At 50.7% G+C, this 12942-nt stretch overlaps 1 protein-coding gene across 5 annotated transcripts in view; it reads left to right on the top strand.

The window, feature by feature from the left end:
• Positions 1-12942, top strand: part of LOC147013847 (ELKS/Rab6-interacting/CAST family member 1-like) — a 127439-nt gene that overhangs the window by 16411 nt on the left and 98086 nt on the right. For all 5 annotated transcript variants that reach the window (XM_085851131.1, XM_085851129.1, XM_085851130.1 and 2 more), the window contains exon 4: positions 2993-3232. In XM_085851131.1, the coding sequence (XP_085707257.1) occupies positions 2993-3232 (240 nt within the window). The remainder of the gene's footprint in view (positions 1-2992; positions 3233-12942) is intronic.

The raw sequence follows: 12942 nt of genomic DNA, 5'->3' as shown, positions 1-12942 counted from the left end.
CATAACAGCTCAAGATTTGAGATGCTCTGCCTTTTGTTCCGACGATTTAGAAACTGAATGCCGATTTAAATATACTAATGATTTGTGAAATCACGATGGGATGTGTGTTTATAAGCTGAGGTTTTTTTTTTTCCCCCCAAGTTGAATCGAACTGCTTTCGGAAGGTGAGCATTGATGCATTATGATGACTGACAGTTTTTTGGTAAATTGGGGGAGCCTTCAGGGTGGCAGCAAATAGAAAACTCGAACTTTGTTCTAAATCCACGTGAAGTCAAATTTGGGAGAATTAAAAGACATGACTGCCTTGATCTCATGTCTGACTTTGAGGTAGAGTGACCTGGTCTGAATCCAAATGAGGTTGTTGGAGAAAAGGAAGGATTTCATATCAACTGTGATGAATGGTTTCATGACCTTGCTCATTATTGCAAGGAAGCTGTTTGGTCTGCAGTTAAGGGAATCCGTTTTTGTACCTTTTTCTCTAATGCAGTGATGTTTGTGGATTTCCAAGCAGACGGAAGATGACCGAGCACAAAAAGGATGGAATGAGCAGAGAGGGGTGGGGGGGGGACGTGCAAGAGCAGCAGAGCAGGTTTTTAGGACACGTGAGCTGATGCTGTCCAATCCAGTTGCAAAATTAGAGTTGAGGGTTTGCAAAGCTTCTCCACCTTTCAGGTACAAAAGACACAGAGTCCAGGAGCAGTTGGGTATGACTGGGAAGGGCGGGTACAAAATTGAGGCATTCGGTATTCTCACGAGCAGTGGTGCCATTTGAAGTGAGGATAGGTATGGAGGTGGAGCATACACCAGAGACAGACTTGACAAGGTACCACCAGGTCTTTTTCTGAAGGAGACAGGTACGAGATTTCACCCTTGAGGTTGGCCAGATGTTGTTTTCTGGCTTTGCTGTGAGTGGAGACACAATTGTTGCAGACCTTGTGGAATGATCTGCGGTTGCCTTTGGTCAGGTTTGCCTTCCATGAAGAGAAGTCAAGTTGTTTGAAGGCAACTGCCTCACCAAAGGATTATATGCACCAGGTGATGAATGCAGACGAGATATTATACATTTGTACATAAGAGAAGGCAAGCATGTGTTGAAGGATTTCCAGGCAGTATTGATATCAGGAGAAGTGGAAATGAAGGACCACTTTTGACATGCAGGCAGCTTGCAGTCCCTGACGGTTAACTTGAGTGAACTGACAGACTCTGCGGTGTTGAGGCAGCTCTGCGACAATAGCCAGAGAGATGTTGACTCTCACAAGCACATGATCAGATCAACCTATTGGAGCAGAAGAGGAACAGGAGATATAGTTTGGAAAATTCATCATTACAAAGTCCAAAAGGGACAACATGCCATTGGCAGAAATCTGAGTCAGAAAGGTCACTGAATAGGTGAAGCCAATTGCGTCAGAAGAACTTTGCTGCAATGCCATGGCTGCTTGAAGGAGGAGAGGGGTTTGCAGGGTGGGTGCCACGCCAGCGGAGGAGAGGGGCTTGCAGGGCGGGCTCCGCGGAGGGTAGGGGTTTGCGGGGCGGGCGCCACGCCGGCGGAGGAGAGTTTTCCTGGGCGGGCGCCACGCCGGCGGAGGGGAGGGTTTGCGGGGCGGGTGCCACGCCGGTGGACGGGAGGGGTTTGCGGGCCGGGTTCCACACCAGCGGAGGGGAGGGGTTTGCGGGCCGGGTTCCACGCCAGCGGAGGGGAGGGGTTTGCGGGCCGGGTTCCACGCCAGCGGAGGGGAGGGGTTTGCGGGAAGGGCGCCATGCCGGCGGAGGAGAGGGGTTTGCGGGGTGGGTGCCACGCCAGTGGAGGAGAGGGGTTTGCAGGATGCGCTCCGCAGAGGGTAGGGGTTTGCAGGGCGGGCGCCACGCCGGCGGAGGGGAGGGGTTTGCGGAGCGGGCACCACGCCGGCGGAGGGGAGGCGTTTGCGGGGCGGGTGCCACGCCGGCGGAGGGGAGAGTTTGGAGGGCATGGCGGAGGGGAGGGGTTGGGTGGGCATGGCGGAGGGGAGTGGAGGGGATAGGAGAGTGGGCCGGCAAACGAGGGAGGGGCGGAGCGAGGCACGGAGGCAACAGACCAGCCTTTGTCTAATTTTAGTCAGGCACTTTAATACGAGCGGGGTATGCTTATACATTATATGCAATAACAAACTTTGCTTCCCCATTGTCTCGGGTCGTTCACCTGTATTTATATTTTCCTCTTGGGATGCTTTCTGACGGTTGTGATTTTAATAAAAGACGGTTAAACTTGTTTATTTATTTATTGTATGGGCTTCGATGTCCATCGGCATACCACACATTAATGTCAGTGAGTGGTTAGAATGAGCTTTATTTTTTCGATGCATTTTTTTTTTCAGTGAGAGTATCCCTATTAGAGAGTCTGGTGTTTGCTTAGTGGTTAGGGTGGCTGGCTTGGGATCCTCGGGTCTAGAGTTCAGCCCCGTTGGCCACTGAATTAACTCCAGGGGTTGACTCAGCCTATCATCCTTCCGAGGTCGACGAAATGAGTACCAGTGTACTGGTCCTGGTGTGTGCCCCGGTTAGAACAGGTGTACCATATCCCTGTGTGTCATAAGAGGCGACCATGGTTGACATCAGGTAGGGCATCCGGCCATAAAAACATTGCCTCAAGAAGGGAACCATCATTGCATGGATCCCACAAAAAGCTAAACCCTGCTCAGCAGGGAAAACTGGCTGTAAAAAGGCTATTTTTTCTTTTTTAGTATCCCCATTAGAAAATGTCTTTTCACTTTATTGAGATTCCAAATTCCTAACCCTAACCTTATTATAATGTTACTTGTTCAACGTTTAGGGTTATAAGATTGTTCTGATATTTCTGTTGTCATGGTATCACTTCAATACAGCAGTATCGTGAGTTTCCTGATCTCCCATTAAAATATGTATTTGATGTGTTAGCCAGGATTGGTGATGGTTACATTGATGTAGCCGTTATTGTACAGCTTGTATTTTCATGTGTTTCATTATGTGCCTCACACAGCTGGGTGCATCACACGATGCCGGACTCGACATGCACGTCCAGCTGCAAGAAATGCATCGTGTCAATGAGCTTCTCCGACGCGAGCTCGAGGTAAAGGACAGCAAGTTGAGCTCATCCATGAGCAGCATCAAGAGCTTTTGGAGTCCCGAGCTGAAGAAGGAGAGGTCTCTGCGGAAGGAAGAAGTCGCACGGAACACAGTCACAAAGCAGCAGACGCAGGTGTTGCAGGAGGAAAACCAGGTTTGCAATGATTTCTAAATATTTTTTTTGGGTGGAGGGGGGATGGTGGGGGGGAGGGGGTGAAGAAGGTCATAGAAAATGTGTGAAAATATTAAATACAGCACCCCATGATTAATCAGAAAGTGGGCACGAGAAGTGCGAAACATCTGCACTGTAACCACAAATCTGCATGGGCCATGGCTGTATCAGCAGGAATACAGAAAATGCAGAGATGCAGCCATGCCACTAGCACATGTAAACGATCCACCATCACAAAACCCATTTTCTGCTTCATATTCTGAGAATGGTGGTAAATGCCATTTTTTTTTAAAAGGTGGTTGTAATGAACTCACCCACCTATATCCATCAGCCCCCTGGAAGAGGTGCATACTCTTGAACTTATTCTTTGTATACACTGTCGAGGCTCGTATGAGAGCTAACACACAATGTTACAACCAGGGAAGCAGGAGACTTTGAGGCCAGAGAGTAGATGGTAGAAGACAGAAAGACCATCGACCTGCCTGTGATGAGAGAGTGAGAGGCCCAAAGACTCAGCCTCATCGTGGGAGATACCAATGATCCTAAATGCCTTGTTTTCCACAGTGTGAGGCCGAGAAAGGTGAGGCGGGAGCACCATCCAAGAGGGGAGAGTCGGTACTCCATCAGGCTGCAGACGAAAGCTTTGCACATGGTCAGGAGCTCAGGTGTGCCAAGGAAGGACTTTGCATGATTGAGGATGGCCAGTCAGCGACTGGCTCTGGAGGCCATCTTGAAAATGTGGCTTTCTTAGGGAAGATCATGGCAGATGGTGAGACCCAGAAGTTTGAATGGAAGGAATTCTTTAAGAGGATTGTTGAGATAGTAGGTGTGTGTGTGTGTGTGTGTGTGTGTGTGTGTGTGTGTGTGTGTGTGTGTGTGTGTGTGTGTGTGTGTGTGTGTGTGTGTGTGTGTGTGTGTGTGTGTGTGTGTGTGTGTGTGTGTGTCGGGGGGGTGGGGGTTCCAGACGGTACTTTCGGAGAGACATTGTGAGAATGTGAGATTTCTCAGGGTTGAAAGACATGTTCCACACGTTGGACCAGCTTGTGATTTTTATCCAAAACTGAAGAGAGTGAAGAAGCTGCTACTTGCCGATCTGAGGGATGACATGGTACGGCAGAGGGTGGAGTCATCAGCAAAGAGAGAAAGAGGATTTTCCAGAGAGTCAGAGAGATCATTGATGAGAGTGAACAGTTATTGAGGCCTAGAACTCTCAGTGATGAGAGTTCTAGGCCTTACTGTCAGTCATGACCTCTCATGGGTTGATAGTAATAGCAAAGCTGGTCTCCAAATTCAAAACTTGGCATTGTCCATCATTCCAAGTCTTTCCTTGAAAATTTTGAGCTAATCACAGCTGTAAGGCCTTTATTCATTATTTAATGAAGTATTGTTCTCCATTATGGACTGTGGCCCAGGATCACTTGTTTCTTCTGGATTCTGTGCAATCTAAAGCTCGCAACATTATTGGCGTCTCCCACAGTGAGACCAAATAATACAAGACCTGTTCCTCTCGCATCATCGACAGGTCAGTGTCCTCTGTTTTTTTTGGGGGGGGGTGGGGGAGGTTGTTACTGCTTCTCCTCTGATGTAACTCCCTCTGTTCTCTCAATCTTCCGACCCTTCTCAGCTCCTGGAGGAGGTACATATTCTTCCATTAACCTCTTCCTGCTTAAACTTCCAAAATCCAGACTTACTGCGCACCTCCACTCTTTTCTTCATTTTTTTTTCTCCCTTTTGTGGAACTGACTTCTTGAGGCCATTTGATCTCACTCTTCTCTCCTGGACTTCAAGCAGGTAGTTCACCACCCTCTTGTCATCCCCCGTCTGTACTTGTCATCTTTTCTACTCACATTAACTCAACTTACTTCTTTAAAACTGAGTGTGTTTTCTCCTCTCCCCTTTCTCTCCCTCTCACACTTTTCCTGTTCATTAATTCCCCAGCTTGTTGTGTCAAATTATCCCACTGTTCCGTGTGCAAAAGCCTGCAAGGACCATCAAGGAGACCAGCCCACCGCAATTGCAACAGATTGGAAAAAGATTTCCTTACCACCAAAGTTATATGGAAGAGATTGTTATGGAGCTGGTTTTAGATGGGTTTAGTTATCCGAACAGCACGGCCATTCACTACTTGTCTGGAAAGTCAGTGATGTCTAAGAAGTCCCCATGATAACCTCAAATTACTGCACAGGCTTATGAATCATGGAATCTCCAAAAATATGAAGGAAACTCCCTCTACTCTGATAATCTAAAAAGATGTAATGCATTATGACGCATGGAATCGCCATGCCGTTAAAAATACCTGGAACAAAAGCATCTGAATACTGGGAATGTGATAGCTGTACATTATGCATCCAAGGCAAACATTGCAGCCATGACTAACTTGGGCTCGGTTGGTGAAATTCCCCAATGGCATGGCTGTAAAGAATCCCCAGTTGAAACATCAATCGGCATCTATGGTACATTCATACAAGTTAAATAAATGGCCAAAAGAGGAACGAAGCGCAACTTAAAGCACGACATAGCACGTGGCAAGTCAAGCGTGCTGATCGGAGTGAAGGCGGGTGGATAATTGCAGACTGTGCAGCTGGGTGGAGGGGGGGGACTAAGTCAACACATTCGAGGAAGGTTTTTGGCACACCGTGGGGAATCCCCTCGAAATGGAATGCTCAACATGCCAATTGCAAATGGTGGAGCTGTGACTCCAGTGCGATGGAATCGGCGATGATTAAGTTGATCAAACTTATGAAACCATTGGCATCCGTGTTATCACCGTTTCTATTCATTTGTGGTGTTTTTTGGATCCCTTTTTATTTTTATTTTTTGGAAATCAGTCAAACTAAATGAACAGCATGCCATCATTGATGTTCAATCAACTTTGAAAATCATTTTTGCGAGTTTTCCGATTTATCGGGAATCAAATTCTCACCGGGCGTCGTTTGTAGTCTTGTTGAATCGGTTTTGCTTTTGGATACTGCTGCCATTCCGATAAACTAATATGTGTTGTTACGAATTTGGAATTCAATCGCACACAACATACAGGTTCCCTTAGTCAGCTATGTCGATAAGTGCATGTTCCCTAGATAGCTCACCTTCAATTGTTTAAATGTTTTGAAATCGATTAGATGCGCTGCAGATCGATTTAATAGTTAGGGAGCGAACAATGGAGACGTCCCTCCCCCTCTTTTGCGAAGAGGAAGAAGAACCCTGCGGTGATGTCAACAACTCCCTCCCACCCGTGGTTGAGCAGGGGGTGGGGGGGTGGATGACGAGGGCATGAGTCACGCCGGGTGCGGGGGAGGGGTGCAAAGGATAAAGAGGACATCTTTTCTGAGTAAAAAAAAGTCCCGTGAAAAGAGTTCGTGTGCTGAGTCCCGTGGGAGGAGTAAGCTTTTTTGCTTCAGAGAGAGCAGTCGTTCAGCCATCGGGTCCTGCTGGGCTTGCTTGGCTTGAGGCCTTCGGAAGCTTTTTGCTTCGGCTGGCTCAGTGAGCTTCAGCTGCTGCTTTGTTTTGGAAGGAACTTGAGTCGGTTGTTCGGCTCGAGCTGCGAGTGGAGGCTTCTTCCTCTTCTTCCTCTTCCTCTTGGTTCGTGGAGCTTTTCGTTCTCCATTTTGTTTCCCAGCTTGGTGTGACGTGTCGGCCTCTTCTTGGAGTTGGTTCCTCGGGGAAGCGACGCATCGACAGGAAGGATCGGCGCCTTATCTCGCCGACACGTGTTGAGAAGCGCGGGAGGATTTGCGGGAGCTCGGGAAGGAATGTGGCTCACGGCGATTTGGATCCAGCTCGCTCTCGCTGGAGCCTGGGTCCGGACAAGTTGAAGACCACATGAGGTGGAAAGGTTCGAATCAAGCTCTGAGTTCCAGCTCACCTGTTCTCAGAGCTGGAGCTCGTGATTAAAGGCCTCAGCCACCGTTTCTTGTGTGCGTACGTGTGTCCGTGGGCCCGTCTAATAAGTAGGAACTGCTGGTAAGTGTAAATGACTGTACATAATAAGTAGACGGTTGTAGTTCTTTTGTCGTGCTTTTGTTGCTTGTATAATTGCATACGTGTTTTATTCTAATAAATGTTCTTGTGCGAATGTAAATCTGCTCGTTGCGTCCATTCCCTCATTGACTGAAGATTTCGTGTGTTGGGAGTTAGAAAGCTGTTGGTTTGCCGTAATAGGGGGACATTTGGACCGACGGTTCTCGGTGATTACGCCGCTCGGAATCGCGCACGGACAAGCTTGCCTCGGCGGTTTGTTCCATACGAGATCCGTCGAGGGTGAAATACCCTGGTAGTTGGATCACCTAGGTATTTAGGTACATTGAAGATTGTCAATCGACCCTACCCCACGTGATCTGCCGATTGGCGTATTTCGGTTCTTGTACAAGGACCCGTCGCTCGGAGTTATCCGGGCGGCGATCTATATTCCGGGCAATCGGTCGGGCCAACTCGACTTGCGGCTCCGTTCAGAGCGGTCGGTTGGCGGCCGACCCCCGGCCTGTAACAACTGGTTGTCAGGAGTGCGATTCGGCCGCCTCCGCCTCCGTAGCAAAATTCACGGAGTCGGATCAGTGGTATACGGAGCAACCCCCCCCCCCGCCCCCAGTGTACCCAAATTACGAGCGTTTTAAATTTTATTCCCAGCACGTAAAATGTTCAGCCAAGGCGAGCAGGGGCAGGAGGGATTAGGAATGGATTTGGAAATGTTAGAATCTATGGCTCAGGCCGAAATGACCATGCAGGACACTCCCATTATGCAGGTTGACTATTCCCCACAAATGGGCGCAGCGGCGGGGGCCGCGGTGTATGACACCCTCCCCCCTCCCTCCTCCGTCAAAATCCCTCCTCAGTCCACGGCGGATCCACGCCCGATAATGGCAAAGCGATTGCCACCGGGCCACCTGACATGGGCCAGCTATTAGAAATATTGCTGGCAAAAATGGATGAGAATGTGCAAACGCTGCAGGGTGAGATGCAGAGCGTGGGGCGATGCCTGCAGGCGGGCAGAATGGCAATTGAGAGGAGTGAAACACGGGCAGTGGAGCTCAAAATGGCGGCACCACGTGTTGGAGCGAACGAGCTGAGGGGGAGTGTGGACTGTGTCGGTCCCGCGGTGGAGGACAAAGTAATTCGGGAGACGCATTGGGCGAGACTCGAGCAGATGACAGAGAAAGTGACGGTGACACAGAGGGAAAAATTAAAAGGGGTGACTGAGACGTCGATGGCAAGACACGTAGAGACGAGGGAAATAATAAACGAGGTGACAGAAATACCAGAGCCACGGGGAATAGAACAGGAAACGGAGACGAAAAGCCAGGAAGAAATAATAAACGAGGTAACTGAGATAAAGCAAGTCGAGGAGAAACTCCAGGTAATTGAGGAGCACACACAGGTAGGCATAGTGAGGGACAATGGGGTTGAGCTGGGGGAGTGGTTTGTGACCCGGTGCGAGCAGTAGGATAGCCTCCTTCAGGAACGAGGTGAGGGACTGTGCCCCCTTGAGGCGTATCGCGACGAGGAGAGTCCGGTCGAGCCTTGCGAGGTACAGGGGGTGTGTTGTGAATGGGTGCACCTGGAGCTTGGGGGTTATGGAAACCCCGGGACCCCTTGAGGTGGTGCTAATTCCCAGCGTGGTTGTTCCGGTGTGTGTGGTGTTGAAATGTGTGTTTGCGAGTGTGCCAAAATGCGTGCTTTCCAGCACGCATGGTGTAGATGAAGCACCGCGTGTGGATGAAGCACCGCGTGTGGATGAAGCACCGCGTGTGGATGAAGCACCGCGTGTGGATGAAGCACCGCGTGTGGATGAAGCACTGCGTGTGGATGAAGCACCACGTGTGGATGAAACACCGCGTGTGGATGAAACACGCGTGTGACAGGAACCGCGTGTGTGAGTAGTATAATCCATGTGAATGAAGCACGGTGTGTGAGAGGGACAGCGTGTGTGAGGTCGCTGTATGTGAGGGAGATGACAGTCGGCATGCGGGAGAACGCAACCGCATCCCCGTGTCCGAGTGCCATGGTGGAGTGTGTGAGCGTCGTGGCACGCAGGAGTGTGTGCGTTGAACGGCGATGACGACGGGACCAGATGAAGGACAAGGGCCGAGTAGTGGCCGCAGCTATTTTGAGAACCGTGCTGGGTTTGCACAGCAGCGAGCGCGGGGTCCGTGCTGTGCTACGCACAAGGCCGTCACGTGCGCGGCTGCGCAGGTGAAACCCGGTCCGGAAACGCCAGCGGTGGATGTTAGCCGATCCCGCGGATGGACAGAAGCTAGGCTGGATTCAGAATTTGGACCGGATGGCTTCTCCGCGCGAGCATGTTTGTAAAGCTCCGACGAGCAGAGCACATGTGTTCACGTGGGGAACCGCTCGAAACGCGGGGCTTGCTTTGAGATGCGCAGAGTGACGTCATGGCTGCACGTGTGTTTGGAATTCGGCAGAAGGGAATTCCTGCCGGAAGGTACCGTCCAAGAAGGACGAGGTGCGCGGGGCGCAAGCAGCTGCCATGACGTCACGGAAAAAGAGCCCGGCTGTGAACTGCCGTGCTGGTGGTGCGCATTATGAAAAAAAAAAAGAGTTGAGAAAAGCAAGCCTCACTTCAAGTGAACAGGATTCCCAGTCAAGGGGTGGAAGACCCCCTTGTTGGGGGCACAGGAAGTACTATTTAGGAGGATGGGTTAGAGTTAGCGAGACCAGCTTCATGGGGACATGGGTTGTACCTCATGGAGCCCGTGGAATGGATTAGTTGGAGGGATTTTAGTTTAGATTTAGGAAATGGAATTTTTGGATTTTTTGGAGACACGGACAGACTGGAAATGTGTAGTGGAGACGTAGCTTAGCTACGGAGAGTAAATGGAACGTGCATGAGTTTTGAGGGAGCACGAGTGAGTCAGGGGATTTAGTTAGAATGATGGCAGTGTGGAGTGTTGGTGTGAGTTGCGAAATGGAAAGTGTGTGAGGAATGAGTGTGGGACAGTGGGCCCAAGTGTGCGAGTGGAGCGAATGTGGAATGCATGGTGCGAATGACTGGTTGGGGGGAGGAGTGATTCCCACCCAAGTGACCCGGGGTCAGTTTAATGTTAGCTTGTGGGTTAGTCAAATTTTCCAAAAGGAGGTCGTTTTGTTGTTGGTGTCGAGAGAAGGCACGAAACCCATTTGGAGGGGTGCAAGAGTTCATGGACCGGCTGGGAGCGTGGCTGTGGAAAGTTGAGTATTTGTTCAGTGGGCACCCCAGGCACCGGACGAGTCGGCCAGAGTAGGCCAAGGGCCCAAGAGGGGCCGGGATAGTGTAGTGGGCACGGGCGACCCGTCGGAAACGGGACCCGTAGCGCCAGAATGCCACTGGGGCAGTGTAGTGGGCACGGCCGACCCTCGGAAAGGGACCCGCGGCATCAACACGCCACGTGGGCATCGGATGGGGGCAATGCCAGAGAGGGCAACCCCCGCGTTGTAGGGAGCAGCGAGGCTCGGAGGCAGCCTGCGGGCCTGGGGGTGCCATGGTTAGAGTTCGGCAGAGGGGGAGTTCCTGCCAGTTGAGCCACGCTTCCCAGCCAGGAAATTGTGCGAGGGCACGTATGAAAATTCGAGGGCAAGGCCCAAATTTATAATGGACACCAACACAGGCAACGGGAATCATGGTTTTTAAAACCAATAGTTTTAAAGTGTGAGGCGTTTTTGGAAAGCCCTGGGGTAATTTCAGGTTAATGAATGTTAGGGTAGATAGGAGATGTACCCCTTCGCACCATCCATCCCTTCGCTCGTTGTAGACCGCTGGACTCACCTTGGGAGATCGCTGAACTCTGAGGAGGCCATTCTGAGGCTTCGTTGGGCCTCGAGACGGGACGCTAGTCTCTCCCTATTCCCTCCAGAGAGGGAACGTAGGGGTTGGGAGTAGGCTTGGTTGACAGGATAGGTTAGCCGGACAATGACGATAAAGGGGCTTAGGGAGGCAATTGTAAAAGGGAAATAAAAATAATAAATATAAAGAGAGGGTTAAATTTTGTTGTGTTGTGTGGCAAATTAAGGGAGTGGGTATGGACAGACAGGCAAAGGCGACAGAGTGGGGGGAGACAGTAGGCTAGGTCCGAGCCTGCCTTCGAAGCGGCCGGCACCACCGCACTCCCTCCAAACCTGATGGAACCACACCAGAGGCCGGCCAGCTTCACCTGTCGGCTTGTTGTGCTGCAGCCGCCTGTTCTGCATGGGCTTACCTTGCCATGCCTAGTTGCCTGCCTCTGCCATGACCCCATGCCTGCTAGCCCTTGTTTGCGTTTGCCCCTGTGTCCATCCATCACCATGCGTGCCAGGACCATCCAGTTTTGTGAGGACTGCCCTGCAGGCAGCCTGTGCATATAGTTCATTTTTTGTGTTTTGCGACCATCTCCATCCATTTCCCTGCATCAAAGACTTTGCTATGACTTTTGCCTTTCCCCTTTCACAGATCACAAGTCCTGGGCCATGGTTAGTGTGATGTAATTGATAAGTTAAGATTGTAAATACGTGAACCCCCGCCTGCATGTTTGTTTTAGCGCCGGCAATTTTAGTTAAGTTGTCCGAATGAGTCTGTGAGAGTTTGTTTAGTTAGTTACGCAGCGCATTAGGTTATTTATTTTTGGGACACGTATAAAGAAATGTCGCACTCAGGGATCCGAAGGTAGAACGTACTCGGGGAAAACTTACACATGCTGGTCACACGAAAATTTGAATACTCGGGACAAGTCTGTAAAAAGGGGAGGGGGTAGTGTTACGAATTTGGAATTCAATCGCACACAACATACAGGTTCCCTTAGTCAGCCATGTCGATAAGTGCATGTTCCCTAGATAGCTCACCTTCCATTGTTTAAATGTTTTGAAATCGATTTGATGCGCTGCGGATCGATTTAATAGTTAGGGAGTGAACAATGGAGACGTCCCTCCCCCTCTTCTGCGAAGAGGAAGAAGAACCTTGCGGTGACGTCAACAACTCCTTCCCACCCGTGATTGAGGGGGGGGGGTGGATCACGAGGGCATGAGTAACGCCGGGTGCAGGGAGGGGGTGCAAAGGATAAAGAGGACATCTTTTCTGATTTAAAAAAGTCCCGTAAAAAGAGTTCGTGGGAGTCCTGTGGACAGAGTTCGTGTGCTGAGTCCCGTGGGAGGAGTAAGCTTTTTTGCTTCAGAGAGAGCAGTCGTTCAGCCATCGGGTCCTGCTTGGCTTGCTTGGCTTGAGGCCTTCGGAAGCTTTTTGCTTCGGCTGGCTCAGTGAGCTTTGGCTGCTGCTTTGTTTTGGAAGGAACTTGAGCCGGTTGTTCGGCTCGAGCTGCGAGTGGAGGCTTCTTCCTCTTCTTCCTCTTCCTCTTGGTTCATGGAGCTTTTCGTTCTCCATTTTGTTTCCCGGCTTGGTGCGACGCGTCGGCTTCTTCTTGGAGTTGGTTCCTCGGGGAAGCGACGCATCGACAGGAAGGATCGGCGCCTCATCTCACCGGCACGTGTTGAGAAGCACGGGAGGATTCGCGCAGCTCGGGAAGGAACGCGGCTCACGGCGATTTGGATCCAGCTCGCTCTCGCTGGAGCCCGGGTCCGGACAAGTTGAAGACCACACGAGGTGGAAAGGTTCTTATCAAGCTCTGAGTTCCAGCTCACCTGTCCTCCGAGCTGGAGCTCGTGATTAAAGGCCTCAGTCACCGTTGTGTGTGTGTGCGTGTGCGTGTGTGCGTGCGTGTGTGCGTGTGTGCCTG

The sequence above is a fragment of the Eptatretus burgeri genome, chromosome 13, assembly GCF_056783735.1.
Source record: "Eptatretus burgeri isolate ZD-2024b chromosome 13, Ebu_testis_v1, whole genome shotgun sequence".
Lineage (NCBI taxonomy): Eukaryota > Metazoa > Chordata > Myxini > Myxiniformes > Myxinidae > Eptatretus > Eptatretus burgeri.
The sequence above is the reverse complement of the archived record's forward strand: the minus strand, read 5'-3'. Positions and strand labels throughout refer to the sequence as shown.